General features: G+C 44.5%; 1 protein-coding gene across 4 annotated transcripts in view; it reads right to left on the reverse strand.

Moving 5' to 3' along the window:
* The window catches only part of LOC115144760 (MOB kinase activator 2-like), a 105,596-nt gene that overhangs the window by 16,567 nt on the left and 67,828 nt on the right, over positions 1-21,201 (reverse strand). Inside the window, exon 1 of one of the 4 annotated variants that reach the window (XM_029685806.2) lies at positions 7,011-7,254. The exons of the other annotated variants lie outside the window; for them this stretch is intronic. Coding sequence (XP_029541666.1) covers positions 7,011-7,126 — 116 coding nt within the window. The 5' untranslated portion in view covers positions 7,127-7,254. Of the gene's footprint in view, positions 1-7,010; positions 7,255-21,201 lie in introns of those variants that run through there. 4 annotated transcript variants of the gene reach the window in all.

The raw sequence follows: 21,201 nt of genomic DNA on the forward strand, positions 1-21,201 counted from the left end.
CGGACGACGCTAGGCCAAAACCCTCCCGGACGGCGCTAGGCCTATTTCGTGGTATGGTGCGTGATGAGACAAGGACATCCCTACCGGCCAAACCCTCCCTGACCCGGACGACGCTAGGCCAAAACCCTCCCTGACCCGGACGACGCTAGGCCTATTTCGTGGTATGGTGCGTGATGAGACAAGGACATCCCTACCGGCCAAACCCTCCCTGACCCGGACGACGCTAGGCCAAAACCCTCCCTGACCCGGACGACGCTAGGCCTATTTCGTGGTATGGTGCGTGATGAGACAAGGACATCCCTACCGGCCAAACCCTCCCTGACCCGGACGACGCTAGGCCTATTTCGTGGTATGGTGCGTGATGAGACAAGGACATCCCTACCGGCCAAACCCTCCCTGACCCGGACGACGCTAGGCCAAAACCCTCCCTGACCCGGACGACGCTAGGCCTATTTCGTGGTATGGTGCGTGATGAGACAAGGACCTCCCTGACCCGGACCCTAGGCCTATTTCGTGGTATGGTGCGTGATGAGACAAGGACAAACCCTCCCTGACCCGGACGACGCTAGGCCAAAACCCTCCCTGACCCGGACGACGCTAGGCCTATTTCGTGGTATGGTGCGTGATGAGACAAGGACATCCCTACCGGCCAAACCCTCCCTGACCCGGACGACGCTAGGCCAAAACCCTCCCTGACCCGGACGACGCTAGGCCTATTTCGTGGTATGGTGCGTGATGAGACAAGGACATCCCTACCGGCCAAACCCTCCCTGACCCGGACGACGCTAGGCCTATTTCGTGGTATGGTGCGTGATGAGACAAGGACATCCCTACCGGCCAAACCCTCCCTGACCCGAACGACGCTAGGCCTATTTCGTGGTATGGTGCGTGATGAGACAAGGACATCCCTACCGGCCAAACCCTCCCTGACCCGGACGACGCTAGGCCTATTTCGTGGTATGGTGCGTGATGAGACAAGGATATCCCTACCGGCCAAACCCTCCCTAACCCGGACGACGCTAGGCCTATTTCGTGGTATGGTGCGTGATGAGACAAGGACATCCCTACCGGCCAAACCCTCCCTAACCCGGACGACGCTAGGCCTATTTCGTGGTATGGTGCGTGATGAGACAAGGACATCCCTACCGGCCAAACCCTCCCTAACCCGGGCGACGCTAGGCCAATTTCGTGGTATGGTGCGTGATGAGACAAGGACATCCCTACCGGCCAAACCCTCCCTAACCCGGACGACGCTAGGCCAATTGTGCGTCGCCCCACGGACCTCCCGGGCGCGAACCCAAAGTCTCTGGTGGCAGCAGAGAACACCTTTTGGCAACATGAACACCTAGCCGTTCCCACTCCCATTCACAACGGGCGATAGCAGGTTCCATTTCACACCCTTTTTGTGACGAAAAGAGACACTGAAACAATGCGCTCAGCATATAGCTTCTCCGTAGAGCATGGAGTAAGCCATCGGACTAAGCCCCATTCAGAGCACCACTTCCCATACTGAGCACAAGGGACCACCCCGCTGACACAATGTAGGGTCATCAACATCACAACAGACGTGTGAGAGAGAGGAGAACATCTTCGGGGCCTAGCCCCGTCTGGTCCAGTATTGCACTAAGGTATCCTTCCGACATTTCCTTGAAGTAATTACTGATTTCACAAGATGCAAGGTTTTCGCCACACCTTGTTCACCGATCCAGTCATATCAGTGATTACATAGAGGGATTTTTCATGCACTCAAACAAAGTCAGGATTTCATTGTGCAGTCTTCTCACAGGCCCTAGTTATCCTAACCCATACATCTCAACATGAATTTACCCACTTCAACCTCCATGTAACCTGCCTCTATATTCAGCCGTTTCACTATTGAGGAAACAAGGTTGGGTAATGGTGTTTTCTTCCCTGTGAGCTGAGAACTAGGCATACTGTAGGCCTACTTATTAACTTCATATAACCATTTTGTTCCTCTTCCTCAAACGTCACTGGAAAATCCCCTTGAAGCTCATAAAAGCAAACCTTTAAAGGCGGTACGTGTTGGTAGGCCACATGCATCAACCAATTTCAAATCGCTGTGGTATTCTAAAGTAAATTAAGTTAGGCAAGGGTATGAAGAACTTGTCGTTACCCGTTAGGTTTTACAGATTGTGTTATCCGCTACAGTAATGTAGGGCTGACCCCATTTAGTCCACTGGTTGATTGGCTGTTGGTCGACCGAGATTTCTTCAGTTGAGCAGTAGTGAAAACAACAACAAAATCTATATATAGAGTGTACAAGAGACCAGTCTGATTCGTGCATGTCTGAGTGGACTAATCCATTGTGGACGTGGGGATGGTACTCTAAGACATGTGCTACTGAAATTGTATATGGTTATATTACATAAGAACAATTATGCAACACTAATAAAAATTATTTTATAACAAATGCGCTTTCTCCCGCATTGGATAGTGGTCGCTGTCCACGGTTCTGAAAGATCAGAACGCTGTTGAATTTGCACCTTTTCCTAGAACATGTTGCTATGTGCATAATTGCAATGTTAACCAGCATTTTGGTGTTGAGAAGAATGCAGCGGAGGCAGCAGCAGAACGAGTAATAGACAATAAGGCAAAGGCTGTTTTCTCTAAGTAAAGTGAAGAGGGAGTAAACCCCAAATTAATTAGGTGTATAATCAATAGCCTAACTGTTAAATGTGCCTGGCTTTATAAATGATCTATTTATAGAAATAAGACAGATCCTGCTTCTGTTGCCTGTTTGAGTGTTTGTTTAATAGCCTCCTGATTCCGTGAGCACCAAGCCTCATGGAACGACATGTCATGCAAACAATTTCACAAACTGGGCTGTTTTTAAATCTTTGCTTTGCTGTAATAAAGGCCTTAAACTTTTTATCCGTTAGGACAGGATCTCTGGTATTATTTCATGTATTTAGTGTCGCTTACAATGTTCCAAATCGCCCGAAAAACGCTCCTTTTTCTTGTTCTCATTATTATCATCATACTTTTAAAAAGTAATGTCATTATCATTAGTAGGCTTAGTATCGCAGCCTTGAATAACCACCATTGAGCTGTAAAACTAAGAGCACATCCTGTAACTTACTGAGGCCTATATTCCAGACAGGCTACTGTATCAACCCATCATTCATTCATGTCATCACACAGCATACGAGTCATTCATGATTTGAAATGCAAATCAAGCATTTTAGTTTTAAAATCAAATAAAGCAAGCTTTGAACAATTAGCTTAAACAAAAAAATAAACCGTTTCATTTCGGAAATTGCATTCACAAATGAATGCGACTGTTTTTAGTCTTTTCTGTGATAAATGCGTAACACTCTCTGCGAAGCTGATCATTTGTTTAGTGTTGTTTACATTGTTCCACACTGTCAGAAAAAGTATATTGTAATTTAACAGCCCGTTTGGCACACATAATATGCACGCAGCACTCACGCAACCAGTTGCCTAAACATTCCCGTTTGGTGTTTGTCACGTCCTCTGCATCCATTTAGCTGTTACAGTGTTCAGAGTTTGCTATAACCAATTTTTTGATGTGATTATGATATGCTATAGATCAGGCCCTATTGGTCACGTGCATGCGATGCATACATGCATCACAAAGAGAGCAATGGCTGAGGGAATGTTTTTCCTAAACAAATGAGGGATTTTGGTAACTTTTTGGTAACAGTGTGCTTAATGCAGACAAGCTTAGTGAATATAGTTGATTTGAGGTCGACCGATTATGATTTTAACACCGATACCGATTATTGGAGGACCCCAAAAAAAGCCATTATTAGGACTATGTGTTTCCAGGCTTTTGCCCTTTGTGCTGGTTGAAAAAACTCCTGTGATGGAGGTGGAGGTAAGAGGGGAAACTTAAGAGAGAAACCAGCCAGCATGTCAGTGTGGCCACTCTGTCCCAAGAAGGATTAGCCTCATTATGTCTCTCAAAGACTTTACACGGAAAGGCCACACAGACAGGGCCCATGGTTAGGGCCACACTGACAGGGCCCATGGTTAGGGCCACAAGATTTAAACTGACTACGTTGACGAGGCAAAATACTTGGCCAGCGAGTCCAAATTACGGCCTATTTTGGTGTTTATAAAAGAGTTTTCTGATTTTAGGCTAGGTTGAAGATAAAAGGTTAAGACAATGGGATTCTAATTTCCCATAACTCTTTGCAAAAATGGAACCAGCGAATTTGTTTATTTTCAAAACGTTAAGTCTGAGTTATGTCTTAGCCATTACTGGGTTATGTCTTAGTATGCAGTGCTGAAACAGGCAACCTCAAAAAAACATGCTTTGTGTAACAGTGCATGTATAAGTGCTGTTGTAATGTTTAGAGAATGAAATGAGTTTATGGTATTTCAATCTAAAACACCTCTAAATATGCAGTGTTTGAATAAAACGGAGGCTTTAATTATTTACAGCGGTTGAGGAGGCGTATCACATTGCTCTCATTCTTGTTCAGTCTTGCTGTGGAGATCTGTCGTGAAGTCGCTGAGTGCTGGAAGCCATGTAAAGCTTAGGGGGTTTTGCCACATAGCAGCAATTCACTAGTCAGAGGTAGCCTAACACGGAACTGGAGAGTTAAATAAGCCTGTAATAATTACAACTGAACACAGACAGCAATTTCCTTTTTAAATTCTGAGCTGTGAAGAATATTGCAAGGAGAAAACAGTATAATTAGGCTTATGCAAGTATAGCTTTGCAGTGGGAAAGTTGACAGCACATTTGCGTTTCTAAAAGTATCTAGATGTTCAGTGCCAGACTTCATAAAACTGTCTGCAACGTGGTCTCAGAACATTTCGTATTATTCTGTACGTAAACCAAGACAATCCATAGTATATGTTAAGTTTCGTATGCATTAAATTTGTGGATGTCCAGCACCCATTTCATATGATCCACTATACAGACACTTACAGTTGACCGGGGCAGCACTAGCAGGGAAGAAATTTTAAATGACTTGTTGGAAAGGTGGCATCCTATGACAGTAACACGTTGAAAGTCACTGACTTCTTCAGTAAGGCCATTCTAGCGCCAATATTTGTCTGTGGAGATTGCATGGCTGTGTTCTCGATTTTATACACCGGTCAGCAACAGGTGTAGCTGAAATAGCCAAATCCACTATTTAGAAGGGGTGTCCACATACTATGTAGAGTATTACGAATTTCCAAAACGTATGATATGTTGCAAATTCCAATTGGTTGGGGATAACACTAGCTAGGTGGCTAATGATAACATTTCCTAGGCTAGGGGTTAGGTTAAAGGGCTAAGGTTAGATAACATGCTAAGGAGTTGCAAAATAGCTTTAAAAAATAGTAAGTACACTGAACAAAAAAACGCAACGTGCAAGAATTTCAAAGAATTTACCGAGTTACAGTTCATATAAGGAAATCAGTCAATTGAAATAGATTAATTAGGCCCTAATCTAAGAATTTCACATGACTGGGAATTTCACATGACTGGGAATGAATTTCACATGACTGGGAATGCATCTGTTGGTCACAAATACCTTAAAAAAGGTAGGGGCATGGATAAAACATTATTTTTTTAAAAGTTAGTATCTGGTGTGACCACCATTTGCCTCATGCAGCACGACATATCTTCACATAGAGTTGGTCAGGCTGTTGATTGTGGCCTGTAGAATGTTGTCCTGCTCCTCTTCAATGGCTGAGCAAAGTTGCTGGATATTGCCAGGAAATGGAACACGCTGCTGTACAAGTCAATCCAGAGCATCCCACACATGCTCAACGGGTGACATGTCTGGTGGGTATGCAGGCCATGGAAGAACTGGGACATTTTCAGATTCCAGGAATTGTGTACAGAACACTGTGACATGGGGCTGTGCATTATCATGCTCAAATATGAGGTGGTGGCGGTGAATTAATGGTAAGACAATGGGCCTCAGGATCTCGTCACAGTATCACATTGCCATAGATGAAACGCTATTGTGTTCATTGTTCTTAGCTTATGCCTGCCCATACCACAACCCCACTCTGTTCACAATGTTGACATCAGCAAACCGCTCACCCACACGACGCCATACACGCAGTCTGCCCCGTACAATTGAAACCAGGATTCATCCATGAAGAGCTGCAGTTGTGAGTCCAGATGGACGTACTTTAACATTTTCTAAAACAAAGTTGGATGCAACTTATGGTAAAGCAATTAACACATTCCTGTAGTCAGCATGTCAATTGCATGCCCCCTAAAAACTTGCGACATCTGTGGCATTGTGTTGTGACAAAACAGCACATTTTAGAGTGTCCTTTTAATGTCTCCAGCAAAACCTGCACCTGTGTAATGATGTTGCCGTTTAATCAGTTTCTTGATATGCCACACCTTTCAGGTGGATGGATTATCTTGCAACCTGTGGATTGCTAGACGTTCGCGTTTTACGCCCGAACAACCACCCTCCTTTTGTTTTTGCCTTAAGTAACCATACCAAACGTAAGATAATTGAATTGTCCCGGGTTTACTTTTACTATGTTACGTCTAATCTTTGATACCAGTCTGTAAATCTACATGTTTGCGCATCCAATTTCTGCTGCCACGGATCAAACCAAGAACGGATTCAGAGACGACCTTTAACCGATATGAAAATGAAGGTATTGGCTATCTACTTCTAACATTTTGGCCGTGACACACAACATGGCTAGAAAACACTGTTGCTGCTACTACTACGGAATCGTGTCTAGTCGATAGCCTACTTTGTGCATATTTTATCCAAACTGTACTCCAACGTTTTAAAAATCCGAAATAAATCTAAAACGTCAAGTATATGCTTAGCAGATCATTTTTTTACAACAAAATGATATTTCCCAAATCAGACGGTGAAAGTTCCTTTTGCTGTCCCATGGAAAGTTCCACCATAAACCAAGCATGCTGCTGTCATGCGTACCGTCGCGAGCCCACTGTTGCCTTGTCTTCACATTATGGAGAAGGCTCGCAACAAGTATGATGAATATAAACCATTTAAACCTGACATTCAAACATATTGTTATTTTACCTTAAAACTTTGCCCACCGCCTGAAGAACCATTTTACAACTTAATCCGCTTTTTGCGTTCCTCTGTGAGTGCATATCCGTATTTTCGCCTGAAATAGAACAGTAATCTCCGACCATACTTGAATGGAAAAACGTTTAAAAACTTTATCGACTCCGTCGCTCTCGGATGAGGCTCCAAAATTAAACACTTTAACTTTCACTGTACATGAGACCTGAAGAGAAACGTATGTGGCTTTCGCAACTGCCAGCCCCCTTCTCCACTTGCAGCCAATCCGTGGAGAGGAGAGTCCTCGGAGTGCGAAAAAAGAACCCACACAATACTTACGTCACAGCCTTATTATGTAGAGGTGACCCACGGTTGTCACTAGTTACCATAGCCACAAAATCTAAAATGGTCTATATCGTAAAAATGTATCTCCTAATAATTCGAAAGATCGATTAAAAACCTGATTTTCTGAGCAGATCATGCATACTTCGATTTTGACTGATTATGATAATCAGTGTACGGTGTTTACATGACTAATGCCATGCTAGCTGTCTGATTTATGTTCCACAGGCCTCCAGTCATCTCACCTAGATAGGTTAGCTGTCTGATTTATGTTCCACAGGCCTCCAATAATCTCACCAGACAGGTTCGTTGCATTGAGAGGCCCAACGCCAGAAGAACGTGCTGAGTGCGTTTAATAGGCTACATGTTGAGACGATAAGGCCACATTCTTGTGTCTGGCTGAACCTCACTTGGAACTAAACTATGAGGCCGGGAGACGAGCAGTAGATGGACATGTAGCTACTTGACTTCACAACAGGGCTGGTGGTGAGAGACGGTGCTTTACCACAACAGGGCTGGTGGTGAGACACGGTGCTTTGCCACAACAGGGCTGGTGGTGAGAGACGGTGCTTTGCCACAACAGGGCTGGTGGTGAGAGACGGTGCTTTGCCACAACAGGGCTGGTGGTGAGAGACGGTGCTTTACCACAACAGGGCTGCTGGTGAGAGACGGTGCTTTGCCACAACAGGGCTGGTGGTGAGAGACGGTGCTTTACCACAACAGGGCTGGTGGTGAGAGACGGTGCTTTACCACAACAGGGCTGCTGGTGAGAGACGGTGCTTTACCACAACAGGGCTGCTGGTGAGAGACGGTGCTTTACCACAACAGGGCTGCTGGTGAGAGACGGTGCTTTACCACAACAGGGCTGGTGGTGAGAGACGGTGCTTTACCACAACAGGGCTGCTGGTGTTACTGGTGAGAGACGGTGAGGCAAACCTCCAATCATGGAAAAGGGGATACCTAATCAGTTGTACAACTGAATGTATTCAACTGAAATGTGTCTTACGCATTTAACCCAACCCCTCTGAATGAGAGAGATGCGGGGGGCTGCCTTAATCAACATCCACATCTTCAGCGCCCAGGGAACAGTGGGTTAACTGCCTTGCTCAGGGGCAGAATGACACATTTTTACCTTGTCAGCTTGGGGATTCGATCCAGCAACCTTTCAGGAATGAGTGTGAACACGGGAGTTGGTGTTTTTAATAGTTTGGGCCAAAGTCTGAGGTCTAGTTCATAGAGGCATGACAATGTAGACTTGGTTGATATTGATCCTCAACTTTGAGTACAAAGACAGTAGAAAAGCAATCTTGAAATAGGCCTACTACAGTAAAAGGCAGTGAGAAGGAGGAAGGTCAGGTTATGACAAATGATCATGAGTTAAAAGGAATACAACAAACCGTTCTCTCCCTACTTTCCTCAGACACGTCTCTCACCATCTTTCATTCTCCCTTGCTTTCTTTCTTTCTTTTTTTCTCTTCTGAACCCATCTCTTTCTCTCAATTCTCCCCTTTCTCTGGCCAGGACTGGTATCCATTAAAGTATCTCATAGTGCTAATCTACGATCAGCCCCCCCATCCATATAATGTCATTCATTATGATCTAAATCTCCTACTCAAGAGATGCTATGTGAATATGGGCCCTAGTCTCTCTCCCTGTCCCCCCCTCTCAGGCTGGACCGGTGGGGTTGCAGCTACAGCGGACTACTGTAGCATGGACACTCAAAGACACAGTAATCTGGGGGACCTCTGGAGCCCAGATCACTCCCAATGTGTGTGTGTGTGTGTGTGTGTGTGTGTGTGTGTCACAGTCAGTGTGTAAGTGTCAGTATGTCAGGGTCTGGGCTCCAATCATTGTGTGTCAGGGTCAATTCCATTTCCACCAGTCAATTTTTATACGCGTGTGTGTTTGCAAGAGAGAGCCCCTGCGTGTTTATGCGCTGTGTGACGACCCTCCCACTCTTGTCTGCCGTATTCTGTCTTTGTTCTTGTTTCTTTATTAGGATGCCGGTGGGCGGAGTTGGGAGGGTCGTCAGCTACATGGGAAACACCTGGGCCAGGTGTCTCCCAGGATAAATAGACCTCTTCCACATTCATGGAGGAGACTCTCTCCATGCAGACACCTTTGTAGATTGTGTTGTGGTTCTTGGTGACTTTTTGTTTGTTTGCATTGGCACCTTTCAACACCCTGCATTATCACATTCATGCATGCAAAACACTCACTTACACTACTGATTACTGATTACACACACCATTGTATATTTTCCTTAGTTGCTTTAGTTAATAAATATATATTTTGTTACTCCTTATCTCCACGTTGTCTCCCTTTGTTACGGGCTTTTGAGCCGGTTCGTGACAGCTGTGAGTTGCTATCTATTTGTGTGTGTTTCTGTGACTTTCTGAGAGTGAGAGAGGTGGTCTGATAGGGCCCTGTACAGGTCCATCTGCACACTCAGCCAGCACAACTCCTCTCAAGGCGTCAGGTCAGCTAGCTCACATAATCCCTTAGAAGACTTCCGCTTCACAATTTCACATCTAAGATGTTTGGTGCAGTATTCCTCAAGTGAAAAAATGTGCATGAAAACGATTAGTCTCTCATTGAATGACAAACACTTCAATGAAGAATCCCTACTGTTGACCAATCACCAACGAAGGGGCATAGACTTTGGCTACTGACTTTGGCTTGCCCCGAGAGAAAAAAATGTGCGCACGAACAGCTGAAAAAAACCATGCCGGACACCAAAACAAACAACGTCCCAAAATGTCATCATAATATATGTACAAACTGTTTCGGATGGGAAGCATACGGACGCCTTTAGGCACGTCTCCCCGTCTGGCCCAAGCACAGCGCTCACTCTGGGGGAGAGGGGAGGGTGGCTGGGGGGTGGAGCTCTGGTGATCCAGAGCCTCGCTTTGAGTGGCTTCTGCTGTGGTGAGTAGAAAGAGAGAGAAGGGGAAGGAGAGAGGGGAAAGAGGCCAAAACAGGGTAGAGACTTTTCCCAGGAGCTATTTCTAACCTCTGCCTGCCTCTGCCTGGCTCTGCCTGGCTCTGGGCTATACCGAACAGAGAGAAAGGGGTGAGAGAGGGGAACAGAGTGAAGGAGAGAGAGAAAGAGAGGGGGTGAAGACAGAGACCGGGGTAGGTGGTGAAATTACACTCACAGAAGTTACGTTTACTGTTCAACAATAAAAATTATTTCACTTCTGTTAATTATCTACTTCACTTGCTTTGGCAATGTTAACATATGTTTCCCATGCCAATAAAGCTTTGAATTGAATTGAGAGAAAGCAACAGTAGTGAGAGCGACACTAGGGCCATGAGTCAACAGTCCTACCTGGCTTCAGGCCCTACGTACTTGAGGTGGTGAATGGAATGGAAATTTCCATAGATTAGCTTACAACTATTAGATCAACTATTAGAACCTCATATAGAGCCTTACACTGTTCACGCCACTCGTTGGTGGAGTGAATTTAGCAGATTTAAAGATTATTTCCTGCAATTCTACACATTTTGTCATGTGGTGCAAAGAACATTTTGCAGTTTTAAATCAAATTTTCAATTCTGTACATTTTGCCATGTCTAATGTGTATTCATGTGATATTTGCGCCCCACAGTTTGGGAACCACTGTCCTATGTAACCCAACCTCATATAGAGCCTTACAGGTAGAAATCAAACCACTGACTACAGATCCAGCCTACAGGTTGTAATCCTTCACACAAATAAACATCATTCTTACATTCTTACAAATAAACATGATTCTTAGCTACTGTTGACGTCTGGGAAGAAGCTGCCAAGAAGCTACAAGACATCACTCACCTCGGTCACCTGGTTTTATCTCAGGCTATAAACATTATCTCACGTTCTCAGCCATTAACTAAATTCCATGGAAGAAACACACATCTAGGCTAAACATTGCACTTGCATAAATCCTATTCTGTATAACAAACACTAAACATTAACTAAATGTCACTGGATTGGTATAAACAATCCTTTGTTTGACATGCTAAGTTCTTCTTCCTAAACATGTCACGCCATAGGACTCATACGGCCTAAATCACATTCTGAATCATTCAGTGGGGACAGTGGGCTCCTGAGTGGCGCAGCGGTCTAAGGCACTGCATCTCAGTGCTAGAGGCATCACTACAAACATCCTGGTTCGAATCCAGGCTGTATCACAACCGGCCGTGATTGGGAGTCCCATAATTGTCACAGCGTCGTCCGGGTTTGGCCGGTGTAGGCCGTCATTGCCAATAAGAATTAGTTCTTAACTGACTTGCCTAGTTAAATAAAGGTTAAATAAAAAATATAAACTAACCAATAGGGTGGTGAGAAGATATCTGACCCAGTTTCAGATGGGCAACTTCTAGACTACTTACACCGTCAAAGACAGCTTCCCAGCAAACCACAGTGTCCTGCTTTGAGGCCCATATTAAATAAAAACACACGAGGAAGGGGAAAGGAGGAGTAAGAAGAAAGAATTGAGTAAAAAGGTTGCTCTAAACACTGACGTCAATGGCCAGGTCTGTTGACTCGTTTCTCCAGGAAGGACTTTGGAGTGAGGTATAGTCTAAATCGGATTACTGTTGCTCAATCAACCATCTATTGATATCTATCATCCAACTCGAGAGAGAATGCAAGCGAGATAAAAAAAAAAGGCGGTATGGAAAAATGCCATTAATTAAAAAAATGTAGGCAAACGTCACAGTGACCAGAAAAGGGCTTGGTGGTATGTCCGTCACTGTAGAGAAAACAGTCAAAGTCAGTGAAGAAACTAGTCAATTAGTAGGCCAGAGGTAGACAACTAGATTCAGCCACGGGACGATTGTTGTCCGAGCGGATGGTCGGGATGCTGCAACATAATTCTAAATCATTTGTAGCTCAGTTGGTAGAGCGGGGTGCTTGAAACGACAGGGTTGCCCACAGGGGACCAGTATGATTTTCATGAAAATGTATTGCTCTCACTGCACTTCTGTATGTCGCTCTGTAAAATAGCTTCTACTAAATGATTAAAATGTAAAAGTTTACACTGCAAATTTACTACACAAGTAAATAACAATCATTTCATACTATCATTACATTGAGAAACAGTCATGTCTCTTGAATATGTTTTGTTGTTGTTGCTGAAATCCTGGTGATTTTACACATTTTCTCTAATCTTGGGGGGGGGGGGGGGGCGAAATTGTACAATTATGTAGTAAGCTATTTAAAATAACTATGAGAAAACATTCATCCATTTTCACTAGGGCTGTGGCGGTCATTACATTTTGTCGGCCAAAACTTGAAGCTAGTTCGTTCATGGTGTTCAAAACTAAAAGCTACTTCCTGTTGTCTGTTCCGATACAATTTGCAGCGTTGGCTGGTCCAACGGGTTGGGTGTGAAAGTCAGTGAACGGACCTTCCACCTTTTTAACACCAAGAAAACACAGACTCAGCCAGCAACAGATAAATCACACAGCAGTAGATACGCCACGGGCCTGGCAAAAGCTCAGCCCACCCCGTCAACCCCACAATATAGCCAAAGGCACTGTAGAATCACCTTGAGTGACTGGTGCATTGACCAATGGACTGGCAGAATTTGGGTGCGGTGTGTGGACTGTGGACTTGGTGGGAGTAGTGTGTGTGTATATGAGAGAGAGTAGTGTGTGTGTACCTTGTGTCAGGTGGGTGTGTGTGTATGGTCTGTGCAAGGCAAATCTGGACAAGAGAACGTGTTAGCAAACACAGTAAAGTAGCAAATCAATGGAAGTGTACCTTTGCGCTGACTGACAGGTCAAATCTTGTTTGCTTAACTTGCTCAACCCACTACCCCAAAGATGTTGGTTAAATGAGGGGCTTATGGGTAACGACAAATTGTAATTTGCCATCACAAAACATTTTGACCTCAAGGTAGGTAATTAATTCATTGACTATACAGGTGTATCATTTCTAAAACATAGCATTTTACACACATCTACTCTTTCCCCTGTATTCCTTCACCTCACCATGTTGGTCTGTCTTTTGCAGGCCACTTGGGGGCCCGTATCCCTTCACCTCTCCATGTTGGTCTGTCTTTTGCAGGCCACTTGGGGGCCCATATTCCTTCACCTCACCATGTTGGTCTGTCTTTTACAGACCACTTGGGGGCCCGTATCCCTTCACCTCTCCATGTTGGTCTGTCTTTTGCAGGCCACTTGGGGGCCCGTATTCCTTCACCTCACCATGTTGGTCTGTCTTTTACAGACCACTTGGGGGCCCGTATCCCTTCACCTCTCCATGTTGGTCTGTCTTTTGCAGGCCACTTGGGGGCCCGTATTCCTTCACCTCTCCATGTTGGTCTGTCTTTTACAGGCCACTTGGGGGCCCGTATTCCTTCACCTCTCCATGTTGGTCTGTCTTTTACAGACCACTTGGGGGCCCGTATTCCTTCACCTCTCCATGTTGGTCTGTCTTTTACAGACCACTTGGGGGCCCGTATTCCTTCACCTCTCCATGTTGCTCTTTTGCAGACCACTTGGGGGCCCGTATTCCTTCACCTCTCCATGTTGCTCTTTTGCAGGCCACTTGGGGGCCCGTATCCCTTCACCTCTCCATGTTGCTCTTTTACAGACCACTTGGGGGCCCGTATCCCTTCACCTCTCCATGTTGCTCTTTTGCAGGCCACTTGGGGGCCCGTATCCATTATTTTCCCTCCATATACTCTACCTCAAGCCCTGCATTCCAGCTGGGGAAGGGCTGCTTGCACCAACATGTCATCCCTCGCTCTACACACAGCCTGGCTAAACAAAGGAAAGACAAAACATAGAGAGACAGACGGAGAGAAAGGGTGGGGAGAATACGATATCATTTCTAAGAACATGGATCCATCGCAAAAGTTGTTTATTTACTTTGGATGGTGTACGTTCCCAGAGTAGAAACATTAAAACCTCTTCAACATTCAACAACTAACTGTGACATTAAAGACAATTACATAATTACAACCACATTCATAGCCCCATTAAAATCACCAACAAAAACTGAAATGTCAAACCATTCTTGCTGGCTCTGAAAGAGGATGTATGAGTGGAAAAGGAAGGGGAAGCTGTAAGTCGCTTTGGATAAGAGCGTCTGATAAATGACTCAAATGTAAATAATGGTTTGAGTTCTGACTGATGAAGGAGAAAGGGGGCAACGACACGATGGAGCCAACGACAAGATGGAGCCAGAGTGAATGAGAACTACCAGACCTCCCTCCGTCTGTTTCTATCTACATAGCTACAGTTTGTATTAACTGGATCAGATGAGGTGGAACAGGATGGGAAGGGAGGATGAAGAGTTAGAGGACAGGAAGGAGAAGAGGATGGAAGGGGATGAGAAGAGGACAGCGAGAGAGAAGAGATGGACAGTGGTTGAGGGGAAGTGAATGAGGAATGAAAAGTGACAAGAGGGTTAATACAAAACAGAGAGAGTGAAGGAGGAGAGAGGGAGTGGATTAAAAGAGGAGAGGAGTGAGTGTGTGCAGTAGGAGCGGGGAGGTTGTCACAGCATGCCCTGGCTCAGCGTTCTGTACTGTCCTCCCTACATTCCACAGACAGAGGAGGCCTCAATGTGCTGCCTCAGCCAGAACATCCAGCCCATAACTCACCTTGCTGTCTCCATTTCCTCCCAAGGGGTTTTCACCCTCTCTCTTCACCTTATTTTTTTTATTATCTTGTTCTAACCTCTCTCTCCATCATCACTCAGGCCTATCTTATCTTCCTCAACCTCTTCTCTGTGTGGAGAGAATACAGGCTGTGTTTCAGGTGAGAAGTTGGAACGAGAGCTGCACTGCAGGGTCAGGGGCACAAGTGGCCACCAGGACACTGGTCTGAGGTCAGATGGTCATTTATGAGATGGTCTTTATAAGGGTCAAGAAAGTTCAAAGGTGCACTATGGAGAAATCGCACCGCCATTTCCTGGTTGCTAAAATTCAAATAGTTAGTCTAATTTCAATTTGTGTGACAAAACAAGCAAGTAAAGGGGGGATACCTAGTTAGTTGTACAACTGAATGCATTCAAATGAAATGAGTCTTCCGCATTTAACCCAACCCCTCTGAATTAGAGAGGTGAGGGGGCTGCCTTAATTGACATCCATGCCTTCGGCACCCGGGGAACAGTGGGTTAACTGCCTTGCTCAGGGGCAGAACGACAGATTTTTACCTTGTCAGTTGGGGATTTGATCCAGCAACCTTTCGGTTACTGGCCCAACGCTCTAACCACTAGACTCCCGACATACTGTAGAGAATCATTGTACCATCTAAACCGCTGTGAAATATATTTTCCATAACTAAAAATATAGTATTTTCAGCTGTTTGAAGCCGTTGTACAAAAACAAAACAGGCAAAACAAAACATAACAGGAAGCATAGAATAAGCACATATAGAACAGATCTACTGCTTCTTAAGACTTGCTTTCAATGAGAATGAGATCTATCACTCACATTTCTATGTGAATTTGGTCAGGTTGCCCAAAAAGTATACTGCAAGATGTAAGGATGGAATGTACTGGGGGAGTCAACCTTTGGAATCAGAGGGGGTCAATCTCTGGAATGAGAGCCAAAACTAACACAGGTCAGGTTCATTGCCTGTCTGTCTCTGACATTGGCAGTTAACCCAAGCCTCCTGTCAGTTATGAGATGTAAAGTTCCTGTTAATACATTGAGGTCAGGGCTCTAAATTAAACAAAATATAATTGGTAGCACTGGTGCACACAACTTTAAAAAAGCTAGGAGCGCAACATCAAATTTAGGAGCACCAGAAAATAGGATGTAGCTAAGAATTCCTATAGTATATATCTGAAGCATGTCGTGCCCTAATATGTACAACTAATATGTAACCGTTAAATAGATTTGTTTAATATGAAGCTAACATGTTGATATAAATATCTGTCATTGAAATTAAAAAGTAATTTGTGGAATATGATGTAAAATCACTATTTTCCTATTGAGATGCATTACATTGTTTAAAGGATACATCAGGCTTTTGGCAAGGAGGCCCTTTAACTACTTCCCCAGAGTCATATGAACTGGTGGATACCATTTTAAACGTCTCTGTGTCCAGTATGAAGGAAGTTGGAGGTAGTTTCAGGAGCCAATGCTAACTAGCGTTACCCATAGACTCAGTCATTGTGATATGTGTGCTAGCCTGTCTAAATAAAAGTTAAATAAACTGTCATTGGATTGCATTATTGTTATCAATGATATTATGAATAGGAATGGTGTTTACGTCACATACAGTGGGGAAAACAAGTATTTGATACACTGCCGATTTGGCAGGTTTTCCTACTTACAAAGCATGTAGAGGTCTGTAATTTTTATCATAGGTACACTTCAACTGTGAGAGACGGAATCTAAAACAAAAATCCAGAAAATCACATTGTATGATTTTTTTGTAATTAATTAGCATTTTATTGCATGACATAAGTATTTGATCACCTACCAACCAGTAAGAATTTTGGCTCTATAGAGAGAAATAGTCCTATAATTCCTATAATAACTACAACCTAAAACTTCTTACCTGGGAATATTGACTCATGTTAAAAGAAACCACCAGCTTTCATATGTTCTCATGTTCTGAGCAAGGAACTTAAACGTTAGCTTTTTTACATGGCACATATTGCACTTTTACTTTCTTCTCCAACACTTTGTTTTTGCATTATTTAAACCAAATTGAACACGTTTCATTATTTATTTGAAGCTAAATTCATTTTGATGTATTATATTAAGTTAAAATAAGTGTTTATTCAGTATTGTTGTAATTGTCATTATTACAAATAAATAATTGTAAAAATATATATATAAAAAAATATTCGTATTATTTTTTTAATACACAGATATATATACATATATATATATATCATTTTTGTAATTTTTTTATTTTTAAATCGGCCGATTAATCAGTATCGGCTATTTTTGGTCCTCCAATATTCGGTATCGGCGTTGAAAAATCATTATCGGTCGACCTCTACTGGATATAGTGGTAAAGTTACCAGGTGGTCATGCTGGATATAGTGGTAAAGTTACCAGGTAGTTAAGCTGGATATACTGTTGAAGTTACCAGGTAGTTAAGCTGGATATACTGTTGAAGTTACCAGGTAGTTAAGCTGGCTATCTAGTTAGTTAACAAACATGACTGAACAAAGTGTGAAACAAATGTGGCTCATTTTAGAACGGCCAGTGACCTGGTTTCTGAATGTAAATTGCAACCCTATGATATGGGTTGCGCCTGTAATATGGGTCAGATCCTTTGAACAGTTTGGTCTAGAAACAAGCAGTTTTCGTTGTATAAATGGTACAAGCATGATGCTAACAAAACAACGGTACAGCAAAGATTTAGCGTTACAACAAATGTGTTTATTTTTACTTTTTTAATTTAAAAAAGTTTGCACTGGTGCTCCCAAATGAACACTCCACGGGCACAGACAAATATTTAGTTGCATTTTAGAGCCCTGTTTGAGGTTACTTATGATGGGGGTCAGCTTGACTGATCCTGGATCTGCTCTATTGATCTACTTCTGACTCATCCACTATCAACGTGTAGCACCTCTGGGTTACACAACCACAGCCATTTTGCAACAGAAAACTCCAAATACCTCCCGTCAAACAAAAAACACTGCTTTGACCTTAATCTCCTCAGACAGGTAGGATGTACAGGTAGTCATGTTCACATGACACCAGATGTCCCAGCCCAGCGCCAGCCAGTCAACACAGGTGTGCACTGTTGCTGTGAGTCACGTTCCTGTTGTCTATGACTGGAGGAGGGAGTCTGTCTGTTTGTGGCTGGTCTGAGGTCAAGTCATACTAACAGTACCAGGCTTTTATCAGTGGAAGGAAAGGGGAGTTACAGAAGTACAGATCTGGCAACAGAGTTATGACAGAAAGGGGAGGAAGATTTAGCTAGTCTTTAAAATACTTTACATTGTTATTCCTTCTCTTGCCCGAGGAGCAGTGTATGTGTGTCACTCCTGGTGTTCTGTTCGAGGGAGTGGTTCCCCAATGCCACAGTCTTCCCATTTCTCAGAAGCGCTCTTGAAAACAGCAAGGAGACGAATGTTCTTTTATCAGAAATAATATGATAGGAACCAGTAACCCTGACGACAAAACCAGATGATCATATTAGCATAAACAGAAACTGATCTTGAGACATTTGGCGACCATGAGGGTACAGACTTACTGCACCAAGCATGACAGCACTGTTTCACCAGGAGGCTGCAGACTTACTGCACCAAGCATGACAGCACTGTTTCACCAGGAGGCTGCAGACTTACTGCACCAAGCATGCCAGCACTGTTTCACCATGAATGTTCCATTCAGAGGCCAGTGTTGTCTTTAGGAACAATAGCGCCACCTACAGGCAAATGTCTATGCACAGACCCTGACAGACGCTTATAACTTCAGAGTTATATTTTTCCCATTCTCCATTTCCTAGTATATTTATATAACGAGGGCGTAGATGCTGAAGGATGTTTGTGTTTGTGATGCGTGGGTGAACTCAGTTTCCTGAAACCTGAACCTAACCCACTACTTTCACAGCTCTACGCTGCAGCATCAATTCACAGAGAGAGATACTGCTGGCTCCATATCACGGTTACTATGTACAGAAAAGTAGTATCAAAAAACTATGATCTAAAATGACACAGGAAGTGAGACAGACTTGCCTTTAAAAGCTGCTGCTGTAACTTTCTCCAGATGCAGCATCACACTACGATTGAAACCAGTGAAGCCTGAACGAATCTAACAGAGCCAGGAGCAGGTGAACTACAGACTACCAGACAGAAGGCCGGGCATTAGAACAGACATCTGAAGACTGGTGTAGCTTAGTAGAACACCACTATCGCCCATCATCATCACCACTATCGTCATCACTCTTCGTATCATCATTGGACATGATAGAGTGAAAAGGGGAGACTGTAGAGGTAGAGGGATGCAATGAGGGAGAGATGGAGGGAGGAGTGGAAAAGAGAAGGGCTTGGTGTAGCAGTTGGGCTAGGGATGAGGGACATGCGATGGAGCAATGGCGGGAGGACTAACGAGCGAGGTAAGGAGGGAGGAACGGAAGGGAGAGAGGAGGCTTGTGTAAGAGATGAGGAGAGGGAGGCGGGAGAGTTGAGGAAAAGAGAGGAGGACTTTGTGCAAGGTCAGGAGGGAAAAGGTAGGTACTAGGTAGACTGTCCCACACCCTGTCCTGTCACCACTAATGTTTTCTCAGGAAGCCAGACGGACAGAGGGAGACTGTGTGAAGGAAGGAAAGGTGGAGGGGTAGATAGAGGGAAGCAGGACTGTGTAAAGGAAAAGGATGGAGGGAGAGAGAGATGGTAGCCGGCGCCACCCATATTTGCTCAGGACGTGCGTGTGGACAGGGGACAGGCCAGTGGGATGCAGCGGGAACAGAGTGGTCTTTTCATGGAGCAGTAAACCTGGTGGACAGAGAGAGACAAACTGACTCACTGCCAGGTCAGAGTTACTGGGGCTACACAACCAATGTCAGTTCTCCTACGTAGAGTGAAAAAGTAAACAGGTCAATGTTAGTAAGGAGTAATAAAGTAAGAGGCAGAGAGAGGAGGGTTAAGCAGCATGAGGGGAGAAACGGACAGCATGACGCGAGAAATGGACAGCAGGACGGGAGAAACTGACAGCACGACGGGAGAAACTGACAGCACGACGGGAGAAACTGACAGCACGACGGGAGAAATGGACAGCAGGACAGCAGGACGGGAGAAACTGACAGCACGACGGGAGAAACGGACAGCAGGACGGGAGAAAAGGACAGCACGACGGGAGAAATGGACAGCAGGACAGCAGGACGGGAGAAACGGACAGCACGACGGGAGAAACTGACAGCACGACGGGAGAAACTGACAGCGCGACAGGAGAAACGGACAGCGCGACGGGAGAAACGGACAGCGCGACAGGAGAAACGGACAGCGCGACAGGAGAAACGGACAGCGCGACGGGAGAAACGGACAGCGCGACGGGAGAAACTGAAAGAATGTGTGAGAAATGAGAAACATCTCATACATCAAAGAGTCTGAACGTGAAGAGTAATCTTCAAGTTAATCAAAATGTCACACCCCCTTGTTTTCAGGACTGATACTATCTCCTGCAAACGTTGTTCACATTCAACTGACCGCAGTCACGTGTTGTGTCCAAAACATCTACATTTATTACAAACCCCCCCCAACTGTCTATTTCTCGATATGTTGTGCAAAGTCTGCTTGATATAGCCATTCTCATGGTTCATGTGACCAAAAACAACGACAAACATGCAGAGGAAGAGAGCGAGAGAGCAAAACGAAGAAATAAAAAATAAAGCGTGAGAGCGAGAGAAAAAGAGGGAGACATTGAGAGGTTAAAAGGCCCACCTCCCTGGAAAGTTGGCCAAACAGAGATATGTAGCCTAAGCTCAATTTTAGCACAGGGCTATTTAACTAGGCAAGTCCTTTAAGAACAAACTCTTATTTATAATGATGGCCTACCCCAGCCAAACCCTAACCCGGCCAACGCTGGGCCAATTGTGTGCCTACCTATGGGACTCCCAATCACGGCCAGTTGTGACACGGCCTGGAATCGAACCAAGATCTGTAGTGACAACTCTAGCACTGAGATGCATGCCTTAGACCGCTGCGCCACTCAGGAGCCCAACATCTCATTGGGGCTGTTTCATCAAAGAGCCTTTCCACACTCTGAAGTCAGGAGGACTTTGCGTTAGGTAGCAGCCAGACTAGTAAAAAGACATCTGTAACTACTTGATGAGCATGATGCTGATCATCAATGCCTGGAGAGAATTAGGGGACAAACACACGCGCCAATAGTTAGGAGAGATGTGTGTGCTCATCTTCAAAACAACAACTGCTTGTTCAGACAGGAAAAGTCAG

Source organism: Oncorhynchus nerka, linkage group LG17 (genome assembly GCF_034236695.1).
Source record: "Oncorhynchus nerka isolate Pitt River linkage group LG17, Oner_Uvic_2.0, whole genome shotgun sequence".
NCBI lineage: Eukaryota > Metazoa > Chordata > Actinopteri > Salmoniformes > Salmonidae > Oncorhynchus > Oncorhynchus nerka.